Below are 22,989 nucleotides of genomic sequence, written 5' to 3'. Positions count from 1 at the left end.
GTGTGCAGACTGCAGAGCAACAGTAACATATTATTATTATTAACACAGATTTGCACTTTGCCAAGGTACTGAACTTGTGACTGACTAGTAAAGATCAGAGGCGCATTATAGAACGATAATATCGTACTTACTAACCAGCAGTCGGTGTGCGTACAAAATAATATTGTCGACTGTGGTGTTCATGTCCGTTTGTTATTCGCATCATACGACACGAGCGTTATAAAACAATATCATGCCATAAATATTACTATATACACGACGTATATTGCATATTATTACATTGTACCTATAATGTCATTAAACTATCGTGTCGAGATTGGAAATTTCCGTACCGCCGATCGTCGCCCCACTCCGGCCTAGACCTTAAGGGCTCGCCGCCTACTCGACTGCCTAGTCTGCCTACGCTTCCGTATTCCATTTTACACTTCCATAGCAATAGCAATCGTTGTTTCGTGGTCGCCTTCGTGGAGCACGTAAATAGTAGTAGTGCGGACGCGTCGTCCTCGTCAATGGCACTTCGAAAATCCGTTGTACACTCGTCTCGTCGTCTCGTTGACGTCCGCCGCGATTTGCCAAGAAGACATTAACACTATTTTGTCGTCATTTCGGCACTGCATCGACACTTTGTGATTGTCTACCGGATCCAGTGCAATGTCCGTCACCGTACAGCAGATATTGTCGGACGCCAAGCGATTGGCGTCCAAGCTCAAGGAACACGACACAGCAGCCGACTCGTTATTGTCCCAAGCCCAGTTCGTCTACAAGAAGATCGACGCTATGAAACAAGTGATTAGATATTAACAATAATATTATTATTATGTATGTACCGAACAACGGGTTCCGGCATAGGTAGACTTGAGGTTGGTTTCTAGTGATTGGTACCCAAGTCTCCCCTTCCCCCTCTCACCATTATATGAATTTACCCTGAGACTCGGCTTTCAGTTATTTTTTAGTTAGTCCTGAAACATCTAGAATTTTTCATAGATTTACCCCTTGGTCTCTTATTTACAATATCTTATATCTATAATTTTAAAATTATCGAGTTTACAGAATAAGAATTTAATGCAAATGTTTTATGAACACAGTATTAAGCAATAAAATTAGATGAGATTCCAACAATCAAATCTTAAGTCCATCTATGAGTACCAGTTGTCTTTTTATAACCAAGTCTATAGTGCCTACTGTTAATCATTAAAATGTTTTCACCGTTTTTTATCTAGTATACAGACGATTTGTCAGAACTCAACGACATGGAAGAGGGAGGTTTGCCACACGAAGAACTGGTCAACTCAATACGCACCGAGAGTCGACAGCTACAAGAGATTGTACGAGAAAACCGAATATTAAGAGCAATGGTTGCTGAGCACCAGACTGCGCTTGAGATGATCATGAGTAAATATAGGTCACAGGTTTCACATCTTGTTACCCAAACCAGTGCCGACCAGCTAGTTAACAATCTCACAGCAAAGGTAAAATTATTCATACTTTATGTTGAAGAAATAGATTCACCAAATTTATTTTCTTTAAATTTTGTTTTTCAGACAATTGAAGAGAAAAATGCATTGATCATTCAACAGGAGGAACGCATCAAAGAAATGATGGCTGTTATGAGTCTCGCCTCTCGTCTAGAAGCTGAAGAAGCTAGTAAAAAAGAAGAAACTATTGGCAGGTTACAAACTGAAAACCAAGTATGTGTTAATAAGTATATTATTTTTTATTACTAAATTGATTATGTTAATAAAGTGTAACTTATGCTTAAATCATCATAATATGTAGTAGAAATGCACCTCAGCTATATGTGTTGTAACTGTTTTGACTGTTTTTATTTTTAAATTTTTGCCACTACATTAGTCTCACTATTTTGGTTAATAATTTTTGTACAAATCAGTAAATTAACATTAACACACTTGACTCATTTTTAGTAGTTATTCGTTTACTCTGCAGTTATTACTTATTTCATTCCAGATAAAGATAGTTGGTAAATATAAATTAAGTTAATGATTTATTAATGTAATTTTAAAATAGATGAGTAGATTATTTTATAGAATAAACTACACTACATATATCACATATATCTAAAAATTAATTTTTTACCACTTGAAAACTATACTTCTTACCTATTATACATTAGATTACAATTTACCATTATTTTAATTAAGACTAACTATATCAATAGTTAATTATCTGTAATGTTTTTAAGTTAATAAACTGCAACCAACGTGACTACACTTTTTAAAATCAATATTATGAGGAATCTCAATTCTTTTCTTCAAAGACAAATATTATTTTTACATTACTGTCAGACGATTATTATGCTTTATGGTTTTATAAAAAAAAAAAAAACATTGGATATTTTATATAATTTCACCAATTTTATTCATTCAATTAATGAAGTGATGAATATTTTTTAACCAATGATATTAAAAATTCAATTAGAAAAACATTACACTTATTTCATAAATTTAATACTTAAAAATGATAAATACGTTATCTTTTCATTAATAATAATTACAAAAATTATTCAGGAAATTGAGATTTAATACAATTATATATGACTTTAATGTTGTTTTGGTTTAATTGTTGGTAATATATGATATTTTTTTTTCAGACACTTAGAAAACTTTTGAAAATATCCAGTGATTTGTCCACAGAAAAAGAACCAGACACAATTTTGGCATCTACGTAAACTTAACACATTACCATTGCTATATTAAATTCAAATGCCATTAATCATTATGTCATTATAATACTTTAGGAAATACAAAACAAATCATGAACACAAACATTTGGACTTAAATTTAGATAATAATAAAATAGTTTTGAAGAAAAAACCATACATTAACATATAACATTATATTATATTCATATATTCAAATCAGGAGCAATGTTGTGTCATCATTGTGTATATTGTGAAGGAAAACTAAATGAATGAGATCCGATGGCGCCCACAATTGGCAGTCGACCCACATTAGGTATAATGTTGTATGAAAGGGTTAGAGTTACGTTTTTGTTTCCTCTGTAAAACATCATAATAATTGAATCATATAGTTTTATCACAATTATAAAATATAAATGAAGAAAACAAATCTGAACGCAAATTTTTTTCCAAAATCAAAATAAAATAATAATAGAAATGATTTATTTAAACAATGACTTTAATTAAATGGGTACCTAGGTATAAGAAAAAGAATGAATTTTATTTATTGTCAATAAATAAGTATGGTGTTATAACAATTTTAAGTATTATTTATACTACGACATAAGGTTCTGTGATTTTAAGTTGTATCAACTGGGAACAGTGGCGGCGCCAGAATTTTAATACCAGGTGGGCCAGGCTGAGGCCCAAATTTTTTAGGGAGGGCCAAATTGTTGACTTGTTATATATATATATATATATATATATAAACAATAGTGATGACAAGCAATTGCAAGAGGGGGAGGGTCAACTTCCAATTTTTCAATTTTTTTTACACTTCATCGGGTTAACTTACTAAAACAATGATTTGTAAACATGTATTATAGTATTTATTTCCTAACAAAATATATTATATTCATGTAAAAGTAAATTCATCAAAAGTATTTAAAAATATAATGCTTTCCCTTGTAATTACTTTATCATAGTTGGTTAATAATCTAATCCCGTTGTTCCTGGAATTCTCAACAAAATTATTAATAACATTGATTAATATTTAATAATAACTAGTAAGTATAACTTATTATTTTTATTTTCAGCCGCTGGAAAATACACGTTATTTATGAGGCTTAGCATAGTGCATAGTTTTCAACCCATTCAAAATGTTGTTCACGCCACTATTATGACTTAATATTTTCATATTTTTATTTATTCATGAGATATTTTTTAGTATTCTAGTATGATTAAATTTAATTTTTGGGGTGAGCCACAGGGGGGGGGGGGGCTCGAGACTTTAAGGTGGGCCCGGGCCCACCTCTGGCGCCGCCACTGACTGGGAATGAACTTTTTAAAATAAATTTAATCTATATTGTTCAATTCACAATTGTTGAAAATCAAAATTTAAATTAGTGCATATAACATTATATACTAATATGATAATACCTAACAACGTATTTGGTATCTGTTAGTGTTGAATTAGACCTAAGTATTTTTATGTTAAACAAATATATATATTACATATAATTTATTTATTTTTTTTAAGAAATCATTATAATGATATTTATTTACCTTAAACCATTACCATCATCCCAAAAGTAATATTTTGTTCGCATATTTTTAAGATGCAAGTTGGCGTTTTCTCCTCTCAAAATAATTTTGTCCCACAAAATTACCTAAATAAAATAATAGAACATGAGAAAAACCATGTGCTACACAAATATCTACAGTGAAAACTTTTTACAACGAAAAACTCTATATTATGTAAATAACATTAAGTTAACTTATAATGGTTGGTTTGATTTAAAACCTATTAATTACTCTCTATTATGAAAATTCTCAATAACGAAAGAAATCACATGGTCCCTTGAGATTCGTTATAGAAAGTTTTCACTGTATATAAAATAATATAACTATATAATTGATAACTTAATAATATGATATGGTTTACTTGATTCAAGGCATTTGTAGATGTCTCGTATTCTGCTGTCATGTAGACAAACAATTGTTTAACATTCCAATTGAATAGACTAGTGAGATGTATGGATATGGTTAAGTCAATAATACATTACAATGATGGAATTTTCAAAATATATTATAGGCAATAGTATAAATAAAGCAATAATATAATATTTATGTATGTTAATGTTATTTAATTAATAACTTACTAGAGAAAAAACTGAATTATTTGAAGAATTGATTTTAGGTACTTTGTGCAGAATTTACGGCTTTTTTAATAAGACCAAAAAAAAAGTGCTTGAAATTTTTTTTTTAAATGCTTAATTTTTAATGTTTTAAAAAAAGCATTGTTTGCGACATTAATCAATAACTAAAGTCAGAAATTGCAAAGTAGAATTTGTAGTCGACATGAGAAATTGATATTACATTTTTCAGATTGAATTAATTGATTGATGATAACGGTATCCAAATTCAAAGTGGAACATTGAATAAAATGGATGAGGATCACACATTTATTGAGTGCTTATTCAATGAAGTTACACAACACGATTTAATGAATACTTAAAATAATATATAAATTTAAAAAAGGATATCTGTGTCGAGATTGAATGTTATGTGACCCAAGTCATTGATCTTTTTGGACACACCATAATCTGGTAAGTTTTTCCTAAAAACAAACATAAGTTAACGCTACCGTCGTACAAAAAAGCACTGAAACATCGCTTCATCCGCCCGAGACAAAGTCGTTCATCGATGTACTTACACTTCGACTTTGAGCGTCTTCATCTCGGTACCAGTCCGGTAATCGACCAATATGGTGGAAAGAAAACATGCAAACGTTAGAGTGACGAGCACGCTCAGCGTGTACGCCAGCACCGAGTTGCCCCGGGACAGTAAAGAATGCATGGGTAGGCGATTTGGTCGGACAAACGATTTTCCAACAGTCTAAAAAACGATTTGTCTGTGGATGAACTAAAAGCGTCTTGACTCTTGAGCACTCGGTTTTAGGCGAACATAATAACGAAAAAATGCTAAACACTAAATACGTATACGATTGGTTTTAACGGGTGACGGATAATGGATATTATCAAATATTATTTCGGTGATAACAGAAAATCGTGACGTTGAGCATAATATTCTAACCAGGTAACCGAAAACGAAATTCGTGACGTGTTGCGGGAAAACAATCGCCGAGGCTCGTCATCACATTTCAAACATTTCGTCCGTTTCTAAATATGTATAGGCACAGACGCACAATGTGCATTTCACCCTTTTTTATTTTTGTAAAACGTCTTCTTTGGCATGCCATAAAAAAGAAAAATGTACATTAAATTTGACATGTCAAAGTCATTATTTTGTATTCCGACACTAATAATTAAATAATATATTATAATACGTAATAAGAATACCTACTAATATAGATTTATTGCAAACATACGCTAAACTTTACGGTAAAAATAACGTTCCGTTAAACGAGAAATAGCGTAATAACTAAAACTGTAATTTTTGCATTACCGTAAATGACGTACCTACTCATATAAATACGGTATGTCGATAGTCGATATCATATTTACATAAAATATTTATCATTACAATGTTGTAATTATTTTATTACGTGTTGTTCACATTTTTACGGCAAATCCACGTCACGCGTGCCAAAAGTGGTACGTTTATAAAATTTAAATCGGACGTCGTGAAAAATTGAAATTGAGAAAAATTATGCTGCTCTTTAAATTTTATTGTAAAAAATTCAAATAAATTATAAATTATAAACTTTTTAAAAGTTATAATACTCCTATATGTAAAATTGATTATGTTACTATATTTAATATTTTCTATTCTTACTAACTTTGGGCCCGTGAACAATTTTCAAACCCTTAATTGCAAGGATTTGGCACAAGACCCAAAAAAGGTTCGTCACTTCTGGTATAGGGTATATTATCGTAAAACGAACAGTTTTATGTACGTGGATACTGTAAGGTACCTACTTAAAATTTTAATACAAGGGAACTCTCAGCGGCGTAGCCAGAATTTTTTTCGGGGGGGGGGGGGGCTGATCAATTTTTTACACAGCGGTGCACTAAATACCTATTAGCACGGCCGAAGCTATAGAAAACTAACAAAATAAAGATGACAATTTAAAGTTAGTAAAATACAATTTAAGACTTTTGAGTGAATATTGTAGACCATGGTTAGGGTTAGGTTAGGTTAGGTATTAGCTACTTATATTAGCTACGCCACTGGGAACTCGTATACTATAATTAAATTTATTAAGCATTTCTAATATTACAAAAATTAATAATATTATACAAATATACCTACCTTTTATAGAAGACTGTAGGTTTATCAAATGTTTCCGTGATGGGAGGGGGACAACGCCAGATCAAACCTAGACGAAGTAAGACACATTATAGGTACCTATATATATATAAGTATGATTATATAAGTTTACATTCTATCACAGTGTATCAAAGTGTTCGATAAGGATTTAGAATTTTAAAGACGAAAGAGACTGCGGAGATTTAGAAAATTGAGATTTCACAATTTCATACTTTAATATTGTTTTGGTTTAATTGTTGGTAATATATGATGTTTTTTTTTTTTTTTAGACACTTAGAAAACTTTTGAAAATATCCAGTGATTTGGTCCACAGAAAAAGAACCAGACACAATTTTGGCATCTACGTAAACTTAACACATTACCATTGCTATATTAAATTCAAATGCCATTAATCATTATGTCATTATAATACTTTAGGAAATACAAAACAAATCATGAACACAAACATTTGGACTTAAATTTAGATAATAATAAAATAATTTTGAAGAAAAAACCATACATTAACATATAACATAATATTATATTCATATATTCAAATCAGGAACAATGTTGTGTCATCATTGTGTATATTGTGAAGGAAAACTAAATGAATGAGATCCGATGGCGCCCACAATTGGCAGTCGACCCACATTAGGTATAATGTTGTATGAAAGGGTTAGAGTTACGTTTTTGTTTCCTCTGTAAAACATCATAATAATTGAATCATATAGTTTTATCACAATTATAAAATATAAATGAAGAAAACAAATCTGAACGCAAATTTTTTTCCAAAATCAAAATAAAATAATAATAGAAATGATTTATTTAAACAATGACTTTAATTAAATGGGTACCTAGGTATAAGAAAAAGAATGAATTTTATTTATTGTCAATAAATAAGTATGGTGTTATAACAATTTTAAGTATTATTTATACAACGACATAAGGTTCTGTGATTTTAAGTTGAATCAACTGGGAATGAACTTTTTGAAATAAATATAATCTATATTGTCCAATTGAAAATCAAAAATCAAAATTTAAATTAGAACATATGGTATAACATTATATTATACTAATATGATAATACCTACCTAACTATATATTTGTTATCTGCTAGTGCTGAATTAGATCTAAGTATTTTTATGTTAAACAAATATACATATTACATATAATTTTTCTTTTTTTAAAGAAATCGTTATTATATGATATTCATTTACCTTAAACCATTAACATCACCCCAAAAGTAATATTTTGTTGACATATCTTTAAGATGCAAGTTGGCGTTTTCTCCTCTCAAAATAATTTTGTCCCACAAAATTACCTAAATAAAATAACAGAACACGTTAAAAAGTATGTGCTACACAATTAATTATATAAATTAATATGTCTATATTATTATTAATAATAATAAGATAAGGTTTACTTGATTCAAGGCATTTGTAGATGTCTCGTATTCTGCTGTCATGTAGACAAACAATTGTTTAACATTCCAATTGAATAGACTAGTGAGATGTATGGATATGGTTAAGTCAATAATACATTACAATGATTGAATTTTCAAAATATATTATAGGCAATAGTATAAATAAAGCAATAATATAATATTTATGTATGTTAATGTTATTTAATTAATAACTTACTAGAGAAAAAACTGAATTATTTGAAGAATTGATTTTAGGTACTTTGTGCAGAATTTACGGCTTTTTTAATAAGACCAAAAAAAAAGTGCTTGAAATTTTTTTTTTAAATGCTTAATTTTTAATGTTTTAAAAAACGTATTGTTTGCGACATTAATCAATAACTAAAGTCAGAAATTGCAAAGTAGAATTTGTATTCGATATGAAGAAATTGATACTATATTTTTAAGATTGAATTAATTGATTGATGATAACGGTATCCAAATTCAAAGTGGAACATTGAATAATTTTAGACGAGGATCAAACATTTAAAGAGTATTGAGTGCTTATACAATGAACTCACACAACACGATTTAATTAATACTTAAAATAATATATAGATTTAAAAAAGGATATCTGTGTCGAAATTGAATGTTATGTGACCCAAGTCATTAGTCCTATTGGACACACCATAAGCTGTTAAGTTTTTCCTAAAAACTAGCATACGTTAACGCTACCGTCGCACAAAAAAGCACTGAAGCATCGCTTCATCCGCCAGAGACAAGGTCATTCATTGGCTACAGCCTATTTGCGCCCCAGAATGGTACATTTGCGCACCGAGGGATATGGACAGATGCGACCGAAGGATAAGGTAGTAGGTACTATACCTGTCGATATATAACCCATATGCGCCCATATCGTATGCAACGTTGCTGCTGTGATTCATATTATTATATAGATTACATTTATCTTGATAAATACTTAAATTAAGTAGATTATGTTATAATTCAGAGGTATTCAAACTGTGCGTCGCGGCTCCCAGGGGCGTCGCCAGAGTTTGCAAAGGGAGCCGCGTCAAAGCACTGAAAACCATACATCATATACCTAGGTCCTGTATATAATTATTATAAATATTATCTGCAATCATTATTGAAATGAAAACGACACATCTTACGATTCGAACATTTGAAGTTTTATTTCTAGTACTAAAGTCACTGTTATTATCACCTATATAACATATCTCCCAAATTGTATCCGTTGTGTTGTTTCAATTTTTTCATAATAATTTGGGAGCCGTAAACATATTGTGAACACCCAAAGGAGCCGCGTGCTGAAAAAGTTTGAATACCTCTGTTATAATCTATTATTTAGACAATTATTAGTAATTTAGTAATTTAATAATTATAATTGTCTTTTATAATATAATTTAAATTTTTAAATTTTTTCAAAATTTTGGGTTTAAAAAAATTAATCAATATAACAATAACTAACATTAAATTAAGGAATTTTAAGTTAAACAACCCTTAATATTAATTCACACTAAGTTTGATTTACTGTAGTCATAATTTATCTCACATAAAATACAATATATGGTTAGTTACCTACCTACATACAATTATTATAAAAATTAATACTGTTGATTTTTTTCACACGCATAATACAGGGTGATTCTTTTATCAAACAACACTCATTATAAACTTTTGATTTTTAAATGACTGCAACCTATACTTAAAATTTCATAAACTAAAAAGGCTATATTTTCAATGAATTTTCACGTTTAAATTTTAATTTTTCGTTAATCCGTTTACAAGATATAGCCTCCCAAAGTTGGGTGGTTTTGGGTGGTGTTTGTGTATTATAGGTGTATGTTAGGTGGTATTTACACACAAACACCATATAAGTGTTGTTTGATAAAATAATCACTCTGTATAATAAAAAAAAAAGGTTGCACAAGGCGCACAACGCATACACAAAGAGGGAAGTGAGAGTCGTCATGACTTCTAATTAAGATAAAATGGACCGATATTCGATAATACCGATAAGAGTGTAACGTAAAAATTAAAAATAGTTAAAACGGTAAAAATAATATGTACAATAGTTTTAACTTTATAAGGTAATAAATAATATTGCTTGTATTCCAAAATACAGTTTGGCAACGTCGCATGGGTTTAACAAATTTTTATTAAAAATATTTCGGGCGCAAGTGGGTTATAAAAAAGGTGCGATGCGCGATGGGCGTAAATGGTTTGCACCACATTCATCAATATACTTACACTTCGACTTTGAGTGTCTTCATCTCGGTACCAGTCCGGTAATCGACCAATATAGTGGAAAGAAAACATGCAAACATTTGAATGGCGAGCACAACCAGCGTGTACGCCAGCACCAAGTAGCCCCGGTACACTGAAAAATACATGGGTAGGCGATTTGGTTAGACAAACAATTTTCCAATGGTCTAAAAAACGATTTGTTGGTGGATGAACCAAAAGCGTCCTGAGCACTCGGTTTTAGGCGAATAATAACGAGAAAAAACTAAACAGCTAATACGTATACGCTTGGTTTTATTTTGGTGATAACAGAAAATCGTGACGTTGAGCATATTCTAACCTGCAGGTACTAACGGAAAACAAAATTCATGACGTGTTTGCGGGAAAACAATCGCCGAGGCTCGTCATCACATTTAAAACATTTTGTCTGTTTGATGTAAAGGCAGTGTGTGCATTCCAATTTCCAACCTTTTTTGTTTTTGTAAAACGTCTACTTTGGGCTGCATACGAATTGCATCCCAAAATACGAAAATATACATCGCGATATCCGAGTTGCGTCCGTGGTTTTTGCACAACACATCCGAGTTGTGTCCGCAATTTTTTCGCGACAAGTACGAGTTGCGTCCTGGTTAATAGTATACATACCTATACTCCATGTACATATTTTCTTTCCCCCTTTTACAGACTGAGGACTGCCATTTGTATAAATGGTGTGGTTTAATGTGTATTGTAATTAATGATTATATATATTAAATTATTTATTGTTCTAAAATGAAATGTAAATTTTATGAAATGCTGTAGTTAAAAGCTGTAATTGTGTATTATTTTATAAAATGGGTAAATTTTTGTATGCCGATTTTTGAACGAACTAAAACGTGTTAAATTTGTGTTGATTTGTCGAACATGGAATGTCGAAGTGTGACTGATGCTAACATAAACAGAATTAATTTCCAACAATAAAGTGTAAGGGTGTATTTATAATTTCCCGGACAGATAATAAGGTTTCGATAATAATTGAGATATTTATACCATCTATGAGTTTATCACCTAACATTATTCTCAGTCGCTGAAAAACTTGTGGACGCAACTCGTATATGTATCGTGACAAAATCGCGGACGCAACTCGGACAAAATATCATTTAGGGACGCAATTCGACGCCGCTTCTTATTGGCATGCCATAAAAAAGAAAAATGTACATTTAATTTGACATTTCATAGTCATTATTTTGTATTTTTTGGTCCTATACTAATAATTAAATAATATATTATATTATAAGAATACCTACTAATAAAAAATCGTGAACGATATTATTACTGTTATTTTGTCAAGTGGGCGGCGGCCTAAGAGTTTGATCTACATCAAATCTAATGTTCGTGAACATCATCATGAGTAAATTTATATTATATAAATATCTGGTATACTATAATTAAATTTACTAAGCATTTCTAATATAACAAAAAATTAATAATATTATACATTTATACCTTTTATAGTAGACTGTAGGTTTATCAAATGTTCCCCGGGGGGACAACGCCAGATCAAACCTAGACGAAGTAAGATACGTTGTAGGTACCTACTATTGGCTATTATATATATATACAGGGTGTCCCGTGAGGATTTACCCATTGCGATATCTCCCGAAATAATGCTGATATCGAAATTTTGGTTTTAGAGATAAGAACTACAATTATTTCATATTTTAATTTATTTTAATGTTTTGGTAAAAAAGTTAAAAAATATATTTTATTATTTTTCTATTTCAAAAAAAATTAAAGATAACCATTTTGTTGAGTTTATTTTTCTGAAAATATTGACGTTTCAACATTTTATTTTTATTAATTTCCTGATTTTTAATATTTTTTTCAATTTCGAGAAAAATTGCGAATTATTTTAACACCGTAATGTTATCAAACATGATATGACCCGCCGCGCCGCGCGCATTCCCATACGGCCAGCCGAATACTTTCCGTGTTCTTAATAGTTATTAATTAACTATAATCATATTTTATTTCTTAAAAACTAGAAAAATTTAAAAGTCAGGAAATTAATGAAAATAAAATGTTGAAACGTCAATATTTTCAGAAAAATAAACTCTACAAAATGGCCATCTTTAATTTTTTTGGAAATAATTAAATAAAAATATATATTTTTTAACTTTTTTACCTAAACATTAAAATTAATTTAATTTAATTTAAATTAATATTATATATAATATTATGTTATTTGTACATTATAACTTATTACAATTTACATTGGAGTTGTGGTCATAATATAAGTTACATAGTTATAAATTATTTATAAATATAATATAATACAAAACTTCGTCATCAACTCCTATACTATTTTACAACATTTTATGAGTTTATTCACTTAATCTACGGTTATTAAATTTAAAATATAGGTAATTTATACAATATTGACAATCATTTTGATAGAGCGAGGAATCTCTATTTTCTCCATACAATTGCAGCACGTTATTATACTGCAGCGATATTAACGGTGTACTCACATAAGTGGGTCAGCCCGTTAGGCATTGGTGTCCGGAGGGAGGGCAAGACGGGGCATTTTCCTCTTCCTAGAATTCAAAAAGAATGTTGAATTTTAACTTTTATTTTGATTTAAATAAATATTTCATCGATATTTTTACTTTAGTGTGTGGAGTTGTTGATCATAATAACAATACATTTTAACTTTTAAGGCGTACAAAATAACGATGTATTACATTAATCGCGCAAAATTAATTATGTTTAAATTTTGTGAATTAATATTAATCGCCTAAAGCCACTTAAGATGACCGATACACAAACAAGAGTACACTAAAAGCATAACTAATATTTATATTTTTTATAAAATTGAAAATCTGTTAGCTGAAAGTGAAATAGTTGGTATAGTTTATGGCATAAAAAAGAATGCCAAAGTATAGACATAATAGATTTACTATAACATAACAAAATATTTTTCCCTGATATTACAATTGCATTAGAAATTTTTCTATTTTTGCCAGCTACAAGTTGTACAGCCGAAAGGTCATTTAGCACTTTACGAAGAGTTAAAACTTGGCGCCGGTCTACGACGGGTGAAGACCGATTAAATCTAAATGACCTATGTATGTTAAGTGTCCATCGTGAGAGAATTAATTTAAGAAAAGAAAAATTCATTGAAAAGTTAATAACAAGGTTTACAATAGAACAAGAATAACGAAGACTTCAGTTTTTATTTAATAACGAATAAATAGTATATAATTCTAACTCATTTTTTAGTTTGCAAGGAATGTATTTTTTAATGTACTTTTCGGTGTTTGATTTCATATCTTTCATATCTTTTCATTTCTTACACATTTTGTAGTTTTCAAGGAATAAACTTTTTTTGATACATTTTATGGTCTTTGATTTCATTATGCCCTTCCCTGATAAATTTCCAGCGGGCGTCCATGCCGTTAGGGTTTGTGTGTTAACCCCTTCACATAGTTTTTTTTTACTTTACGTATAGAAATATAAAAATGAATACAATATATAAAATTTTTTGATATGTATACTTTTTCGATGCAACCCCTTGTCATTTGAAATATATGTGTGCATCACTAACAGAAATACAAAGTAATATTAGTAAGTAATTGGTTGGTACTTATAATACCCAGTTGGCCAGTTACTAATAAATTACAGGATTCGTAGGCTAATTATGCATTTAAATACAAATATCTAACACTGAACGAATATCGAAATATCGAACGATGTCAATTTGCAAAATACATCTAAGTATAAAAATAATAAAAATTGGATAAATGGAAAATATTAATTTGTTTTATAGTTTATGAATTCAGTCATCAGTATAATATTTCACTTTAGTGAAAAAACACAGAAGTATAAAACTTACGTTTTCTAAAACATCATTTAAGTAGAGACTCAAATTCTGGATTAGGGCGTCTCTTGAATTCAGGTTTAGTAACCATATAAACCACTAATGTACAATAAAATACACAAAGAACACCTAAAATGTTTGCAAGCTGACCTTCTGCCGGGAGTTTTTTGTATTGATTTTCTCTGTAAAAAATAGTGAAATTATAGGAAAAAACATTTAACTACGTTAAAAATAAATAATACGTACAAGGAAAAAATAATTTTTTCACAGAATCCTAGTACCACAGTTGCAACTGCTAAAACGAAGTTAGAAATGCCAAAGAACACATGATAAGGTGCTAAAGTTTCTCTATGCCGTGCAGCTACTCCCGGATACAAAAAACAATAGAGTCCACTAAAAAGCTGTATAACATAAAATATTATAACATAACATTATAAAAATGCAATATTTTAAAACATTACTAATCAATAATTCAATTTATATATAAGATGTTCCTAAAATTGGAAACGTTTTAACTACTGTTTAATATTGTTATAACTACCTATAAAAAAGGTACCTATAAAAAAAATAGAAACACTGCTACAGATTTATTATGTAAAATATTTTATCATCTCGCTGATTTTATCATATAATATATTATCGTTTATCAGTTATAATTATAACCTAATTACAATTTATAATTTTTTTATACACCTTGTATGTATAGAAATATTGTAGGAGATAAAGAATTCAAAAGATACAGAATGCTTGCAAAATTTTGATTTGAATAACAATCAGTCTTGGTGTGTAAAAAATAATTTATCTTTAAAACTAAATAAATTAATAAAATATAAATATTTCGTTTCTATTGAATAATAATACTGTTCTAGTAAACTATTATTTAAGTGACCTAACAGTACAATATTACAACTTTAATTATTATAGTTAACGATCTTGATATTCATTTTGATCCAAAATTGTCTTTTAGTACCTAACTAACCATATTGACTTTATATTAAATAAAATTCAGAAATTCGGCATATTAAATGGACCTATAGGGAATTTCAGGACGAAAGTTCTTTAAAATTATTATACCTATTGCTCATTATTGGTTCGCTCATCACATTAGGAATATGGAACTCTCCGCAACTAGGGGGTGCTTACCTAACCGTTAATTTATCACCCCCAGATCAAAAATACAAAAAATGGAAAAATCATATAAAAAAAGTTTTCTTTGTTATAAGTAAGATAGTTTTTTTATTTGGCGTTTTTGGTGGAAACACGAATTATTTATGATGATTATAGTTATATAATATGGCTGTATCAAAAATTAGTTATGTAACATTGACATTTTTATCTGTTTATACTAGGTAATTATATGAATATATAGGTAATATACCTAATATATTTATGAGGTATATTACTGTTTAGATACTTAAATATTAGTGTGCTTATGTTTTTACAGGGCATTTAAGATTGGTTATAGTAATTATAAAATTGAAGAATGCTACTTAGGCGTAGCCTCCACGGACCTGTTTCATCTACATAATTTTAGCACCCCCAATGTTTGGCCTCCAGTTGCGGCTATGGAACTCTTAAGGTTATAATAATGTTACCTAGGTAGCTGTAACTCAAAATATCTTCTTTAAGATTCTTTTTATTTAAATGCCACGTCGAAAGAATTCCACATTCAGAGGATACTGCAGTCTGCAGATGTTGAAGGTTATTTTAATCTACCAATTCTAAAAGTACATTGTAGGTTTAAAACTTTAAAATTAATCAAAATAATTTAATCGTTTGTTCTGAATTACTGAGACGTATTAACTTTATACTTTTATGGGATCACACAATAAGTTATTATATTATTCTAACTATAAAACACTAAAATAATAATTACTTCTTGAATTCTCCATATTATGCAATGTCTTAAAAAGGCACTAATATATAGGGCCTAGATATAATACTATTAAAGATATAAATTATTTCAATTTATCTTTCAACGAATTTCCATAAAACTTATATATTTTAGTTAAAACTATTATTCATTTTATTTTATTTATTCATATACCTAATATAGAGTTTAATTGTATGTATAATTACTTATAAAATTAACTCAATACTTTTGTAATTGCTCATTACATTTTATATACTTATTAGTTGTTATATTAAATACTTAGGTATATTATACTTTTATTTCAAATTTATATTTTGTGTTTCATTTTTAACAAGCTGCATGCTCTTACTATCTCATTTATATTGTAATTAGTATTGAATTCCATGAATAAATATTATTATTATTATTATTATATCTATATATTAGGTAAACTTACCGGCTGCCTACGAGTTGATTCACAGGTACCTGTTTACGTGCACCGATACCGTTGAGTTGATTCCAGGGTCATTATATATTTTTTTCGATGTTTAATAAAATATTTAGCCTATTAGCATAACTCAAGAAACACCATCACAACTGGTTGGTTGACAAGTTTCTCTTCTTTTTTTTTTTTAGTTTTTTCATATTTTGAAAATCATTCAATTTTTATTTATAAATTTATTTTTTGTATTATATTATAATATTATATTTATTATTTATTAAAAAAATTATTAAAAACATTTAGTTATTAAAGAAAAAAATACAAAAAAATTTAGTAATTTAGTAAACAAATATAAAAAAATCTAGTAATTTGGTAAAGATGTTCATCACATGTTTTTATAAATTGGTATCTGCAGGTAATGATATTATACAACAATAGGGAATCAACTCATACCTACCCGGAAATCAACTAATGCATAAAATAGGTCTCGGGAATCAACTCATCTATCGCGAACTTACCTGGGCTAAAAACATTACAACAGTGATAACTCCTAACCAACTGTGTAAAGAATATAAATGAGGAATTGGAGGATCAGCATATTGGTGTGAAATAAAAACAGCAAATCCAGCAAATACAATAAGGATTAATATGCAACCATGAATAATAGCATGCTGGTTTTTTAATTTTCGTTTCGTATTATTCTGAAATGTACGATAATGAAGAATAGCTAAAAATAAAATAAATAAATAAATAAATACTGTAAATAACACATTCAAAATCATATTTAGATAAGAAAATTGAAGTATTTCAAATTAAAATGTAGATCATTTTCTACAGTAATTATATGTTTTGTTTATTCAACATTTGCGAACTTAATTTTATTCTATTAGGTATCATAATGCTATTTCAAAAATTAAATTAATCATTATTTTCCACCCTCCTCCATAATTTTTTTTTTATTTTGTCAGAGCTCCACAAATGTGAATTTTGAAACGTTTTGTTGCTAAAAATTAAAAATGAGTGAATATTTGTAACATCTCACAGGGCTGGTAATTAAATTAATTTAACAATAAAAATTTCGGAATATTCTTAGTATTTACTTGAAAAAATATAGCCCCGTCCATTGTCAAACCCTATAGGTACATGCCCTATATAGCTCGCGTACACTGTAATCCAGGGTTACATGTTATATAAGTTCCGAATGCACATTACACCTAACTTTTTACCTAATACCTATTATTAAATTTTTAAAAATTTTGAATTAATTTGGAACAAATATTTTAAACAGTTAATTTTTATAAATTTTATTAAATAATACATTTTCACTAAACTTACCATTTGCAAATAAATAAACGAATGCAATTGTCATCAATATTGAATGCCAATTGAATATTTTTTTAGGTTCAGTGAAACTAAATCCTCCCCGATATTGAACAATCCATTGGTATACATAAAATATTAGTGTTAATCCAATAATCTAAAATTAAAACTCATAAAAATTATTATATAATTAATAAAATACAACTGTTCAAATATATTACCTGAAACAGTATGTAGAACTTATTATACGAACTGGTCTGGACATTGGCACTAGACATATTATTATTACCGATTAATGGTATTCTTCTGTTTGATTCCCTACAAAATTATTCTACAAGCGCAGGTGTGATATTTTAACTAATATTAATAGTCGTTTAATTAGTTCATATTACTATAAATAATATTGTTTATTTTATTTTCAATATTATGTCATATAATATCTTGTAACAAACGCATTAAATGTACTAAAAATAGTAAAATGTATTTCAAATATATATTTTACTATTTAGTGAAAGATAACGAACACCGCGGAACACTAAATGTACGTGCGCGGTGGTACCCAAGTGTTTCGGGCGAGTGTTAAACATTGACTGCCAATACTATACTGGTAAATGCAGTGATATTCGATGTAATATATATATTATATACAACGTGTTTCTATTAATATGAGACAATCATTATTTAAACAAATTATAGAAATTCGTTTAACAGGAAACATACACAATTCGGAAATGTATTACATAATATTCAGGTATATAAAAAGTTATTTATAGTGTTTAGATAAAAGAATATAACATGTATATTTTGCCATTCTTAATATTAATATTAATATATATATTTTTTAATGAACCAATAATTTATAGTTAACATTTTATAACGAGTCATAAATATTTTATTTAACAATCCATCTTAATAAAATTTAGTATTTAACCTTATAGGTTAAACTTTTCTGATTTCCAATTCAAATGATAAGTTTTTTTTTCATTTGACCTATGCCTATGTTTTAATAAAATTATTAAGGAACATTATATTATCTATGTTAGTATAATGCTCATAATGCTCGGATAATATTATTTTTTTACCTTGATATAGATAAGTTGTTTGAACTCGAAAATGATCTAGATATTTACATAGATAATGAAAAATATTAATATAGGTATCTAGATAGAAATGAGATATAATTTTACATATTAATTAAAAAAAAAAAAAAACATAATTTAGTAATATATATTTTTCTTGCTTTATATCAAAATCAATGTTGACTTACCTACTGGTTTAGTGTAAATCACTGAAAATTATCAATAAATGTTAAATTATTTAAATAATCATGTAAATTTATCTATGTGACTATAACTTCGAGCTATTAGATGGCAGTTAGAATTGTGAAATAGGTACCATCTTCGTAATTTACTTAGATAAGAAAATAATATTATAGATAAATAAATTTAACGAAATTTTGTTATTGCACAACACTGAGTCAATGCATTGAATGTTGTTTATGTACCTATCAACTAAAAAAAAAGCGGGTAAGTCGTGGATGTTGCTCTGCTGTACAGTAGGTTACTGTAATGTATGGGATTAAATTTGAATGCAATGATAGGTATCATTGTATACGAAAAACGATTCTGAACGGAGATGATTTGTCAGTCTAGGATATATTATATTTAAATATTGTCATATATTCTATTTTGAAACAAATAAAATATTTTTCAATTAGGACGCATTTTGAATAAGGCATTGTTAATCAATTTTTCCAAAAACATTGCATGTAGTTATCATAATTCATAATACTTTATATTATCATAGATATACATATACCTGGTTTGAGGATAAATCGTTATGCGATTTCATAAAAATTTAAAACTCAAACGCTCAAAACATTTTTCTTATAATGACGCTTCAAATTTTCTCTATAGCTATTTGAAGCAAAACTTATGGAAAACTGTCTATAAAATAAATATCTCAAAAAAAGTCAAAATATTTTGAAAATTAAATCATGTAAAGAAAATGCCAATCTTAATAACTGGTAAAATTTTCAAGTATCTACTACATACACTTTTTGAATAATAACAAATATTTAAAATCGTTATCGTTACGCTATTTCGTAAAAATTTAAAATTCAAACGCATTTAAAATTTTTCCTATAATGATGTTTCGAGTTTTCTCTATAGCTACTTGAAGGAAAACTTATGGAAAACTTAGTGTTGTATTTTTAAACCTTAGTTATAAACACAACATTTTTTATGATTTTTCAACTTAAAAATTACTTGCAAATATTCGCGTTTTTGACAGATTTCGTAAAAATTTGAACTATAAACGCTTATAAAAAAATTGTGACTAACGATTTTTGAATTATTTTAGCTTCAATAAGAACAACTCAGAAGGAATATTGTATTAAAATTTCAAGTTTTTTTGGTTATCCAACATTTTTTTACCGACACTTCAAAAAAAAATTCTCAAAAAAGTCAAAAATTTTTGAAAATTAAACTGTATATTGATATCACTAACATAAACATTTGGTGAAAATGTCAAGTATTTACAGTGATTAGTTTTTGAATTACAACCATATAAAAAAATTGATTTGGTCGAAAACTGGTTTTGCGTAAAAATTCCCGTTTTTCTGTCATTTTTTTTTTGTTTTTCTCGATATTTTTGTAAACTGTTGGAAAATGTTTACATTTGACCTATATAATGTACCAAGGATATTCACTTTTACATCTGAAACCACCCCCAAAGTTTGAAATTGAAGCATTATTTCGACTAGTTATGCTGTACACAGACACACACAAAAAAAAAACACACATCATTGTAAAATTAATACATTCATCACTTCGTTCAGAATCTAAAAACTAATAATGATCGAAATTTGCAAATACCTATGAATAGTTCAATTTAAGTCGAACATTTTTGAAAATTGCATGGTGGATAGAATTTTCCTTTATAAACATTCGGTAAAAATTTCTGATTGTGCGTAAAATTACCCGTTTTTCCCTTAATTTTTAGTTTGTTTTTCTCGATTATTTAGAAAAGTATTAAGAATATTCTAAAAAAGTTTACTTTCGACCTCCCCAAAGTACCAACTAGATTCACTTTCTGATCAAACGAGGTACTGAAGTCAAAAATCAAAGCACTTTTACTGCCCCAAAACGTGATGACAGACACTAAAAAAAATATTCATGGTTTTGACAAATTTTTGTCAATATTTGAACTTCAAATGCTAATAAAACCCCTTTGCGTCTATTATATTTGATTAGGCCAAAAAAATTTTACCGACACTTCAAAGAAAAATTGAAAATTTCAGTTGTCTATAAATATCTCAAAAAAAGTCAAAATATTTTGAAAATTAAATCATTTAAAGAAAATGCCAATCCAAATAACTGGTAAAATTTCCAAGTATCTACGACTTACACATTTCAATCATTATCGTTACGCTATTTCGTAAAAATTTAAAACTCAAACGCACCTAAAATTGTTCATATAATGATTCTTCGAGTTTTCTCTATAGCTACTTGAAGAAAAACTTATGGAAAACATAGTGTTGTATTTTTAATCCTTAATAATAAACTCAAATATTTTTTTTATTTTTCATCTTCAAAATTACTTGCAAATTTTCGCGTTTTCGACAGATTTCGTAAAAATTTAAACTTCAAATGATCATAAAAAAAAATTGTGCCTATGTATTCTGATAATTTTTTAATCACTATAAGAATAACTTATGAGAAACTTTGTTTTAAATTTTCAAGTATTTTGATATGGCCAAAAAAATTTTATTGACACTTCAAAAAAAAGTTTTCAGAAAAATTGAATATTTCAGTTGTCATAAGTTTTCCTTCAAGTAGCTATAATGAAAACTCGAAGCATCATTATAGGAAAATTTTATGTGTGTTTGAATTTTAAATTTTTACAAAATAGGGTAACGATAACGATTTATCCTCAAACGATTTTAAATATTTGTTATTATTCAAAAAGTATAAGTAAACACTTGAGAATTTTACTAGTTATTTAGATTGGCATTTTCTTTACATGATTTAATTTTCAAAATATTTTGACTTTTTTTGAGATATTTATAGACAACTGAAATTTCCAATTTTTCTGAAAAATTTTTTCGACACTATTAAAATACTTGAAAATTTAACAAAGTTTCTCATAAGTTATTCTTATAGTGATTAAAATTATAAGAATACATAGGCACAACTTTTTTTTATAAGCGTTTATAGTTCAAATTTTTACGAAATCTGTCGAAAACGCGAAAATTTGCAAGTAATTTTGAAGTTGAAAAATCATAAAATTGTTTGTATTTATATCTAAGGTTAAAAAATTCAATACTAAGTTTTACATAAGTTTTGCTTCAAATAGGTATAGAGAAAATTTGAAGCGTCAATATAGGAAAAATGTTTTGAGCGTTTGAGTTTTAAATTTTTATGAAATCAGGTATATGTATATCTATGATAATATAAGGTATTATGAATTATGATAACTACATGCAATGTTTTTGGAAAAATTGATTAACCATGCCTTATTCAAAATACGTCCTAATTGAAAAATAATATATTTGTTTCAAAATAGAATATATGACAATAATTAAATATAATATATCCTAGACTGACAAATCACCTCCGTTCAGAAAATCGTTTTTCGTATACAATGATACCTATCATTGCATTCAAATCTAACCTACCCAAGTCAGAGGTCCAACCCACCACCTAATGTACAGCAAAGCGACATCCACTTACCCGCTTTTTTTTAGTTTTTGTTCTATAAATGATGATGAAAAATTATTCAATGGGTCGAAAATCTTGAAAATGTTATTCAACATTTATCATAAGTTGGTATTGTAGCAATTTAAAATAATAAAAACGATTTTTTTTTAAATTTTTTTTAGTGGTAATATTTTTTTTTAAATATTCATTATTTGAATGATAACATCCTTTTTTATCCCCATATT

At 28.1% G+C, this 22,989-nt stretch overlaps 4 protein-coding genes across 5 annotated transcripts; 1 reads left to right on the top strand and 3 right to left on the bottom strand.

Annotated features, from left to right (window-relative positions):
- The first annotated feature begins 56 nt into the window (after nt 1-56).
- LOC107163733 (FGFR1 oncogene partner 2 homolog) lies at nt 57-4,156 on the top strand. Its single transcript, XM_015511290.2, has 4 exons — nt 57-786; nt 1,221-1,469; nt 1,542-1,688; nt 2,609-4,156. The coding sequence occupies exons 1-4, from the start codon at nt 652-654 to the stop codon at nt 2,684-2,686; spliced, it is 609 nt and encodes a 202-aa protein (XP_015366776.2). The 5' UTR covers nt 57-651; the 3' UTR covers nt 2,687-4,156.
- Nucleotides 2,839-5,676, bottom strand: LOC107163742 (signal peptidase complex subunit 3-like). Its single transcript, XM_089222159.1, has 5 exons — nt 5,352-5,676; nt 5,182-5,255; nt 4,581-4,669; nt 4,202-4,305; nt 2,839-3,016 (listed from the first exon to the last, which is right to left on the bottom strand). The coding sequence occupies exons 1-5, from the start codon at nt 5,492-5,494 to the stop codon at nt 2,896-2,898; spliced, it is 531 nt and encodes a 176-aa protein (XP_089078285.1). The 5' UTR covers nt 5,495-5,676; the 3' UTR covers nt 2,839-2,895.
- Nucleotides 5,677-7,316: 1,640 nt separating this feature from the next.
- On the bottom strand, nt 7,317-11,081 carry LOC107163732 (signal peptidase complex subunit 3-like). Of its 2 annotated transcripts, none has more exons than XM_089224466.1 (5): nt 10,578-11,081; nt 8,941-8,981; nt 8,331-8,419; nt 8,125-8,228; nt 7,317-7,606 (listed from the first exon to the last, which is right to left on the bottom strand). In XM_089224466.1, exons 1-5 carry the CDS (start codon nt 10,718-10,720, stop codon nt 7,486-7,488), a joined length of 498 nt encoding a protein of 165 aa, XP_089080592.1. In that variant the 5' UTR covers nt 10,721-11,081; the 3' UTR covers nt 7,317-7,485. The 2 variants fall into 2 exon arrangements, with proteins under 2 accessions (XP_089080592.1, XP_089080591.1); XM_089224465.1 differs by having other exon boundaries at nt 8,941-9,014; nt 10,578-11,080.
- A 1,178-nt stretch (nt 11,082-12,259) lies between these two features.
- On the bottom strand, nt 12,260-18,650 carry LOC107163735 (transmembrane ascorbate-dependent reductase CYB561-like). The gene is made up of 6 exons (XM_015511291.2): nt 18,266-18,650; nt 18,060-18,201; nt 17,243-17,451; nt 14,677-14,831; nt 14,446-14,612; nt 12,260-13,147 (listed from the first exon to the last, which is right to left on the bottom strand). The coding sequence occupies exons 1-5, from the start codon at nt 18,320-18,322 to the stop codon at nt 14,459-14,461; spliced, it is 717 nt and encodes a 238-aa protein (XP_015366777.1). The 5' UTR covers nt 18,323-18,650; the 3' UTR covers nt 12,260-13,147; nt 14,446-14,458.
- Between the last annotated feature and the right edge of the window lie 4,339 nt (nt 18,651-22,989).

The sequence above is a fragment of the Diuraphis noxia genome, unplaced genomic scaffold, assembly GCF_037042655.1.
Source record: "Diuraphis noxia isolate RWA-SAM2 unplaced genomic scaffold, SU_Dnox_SAM2 contig0003, whole genome shotgun sequence".
Classification (NCBI taxonomy): Eukaryota; Metazoa; Arthropoda; class Insecta; order Hemiptera; family Aphididae; genus Diuraphis; species Diuraphis noxia.
Note: the sequence above shows the minus strand (reverse complement) of the source record. Positions and strands in the feature narration are given on the sequence as shown.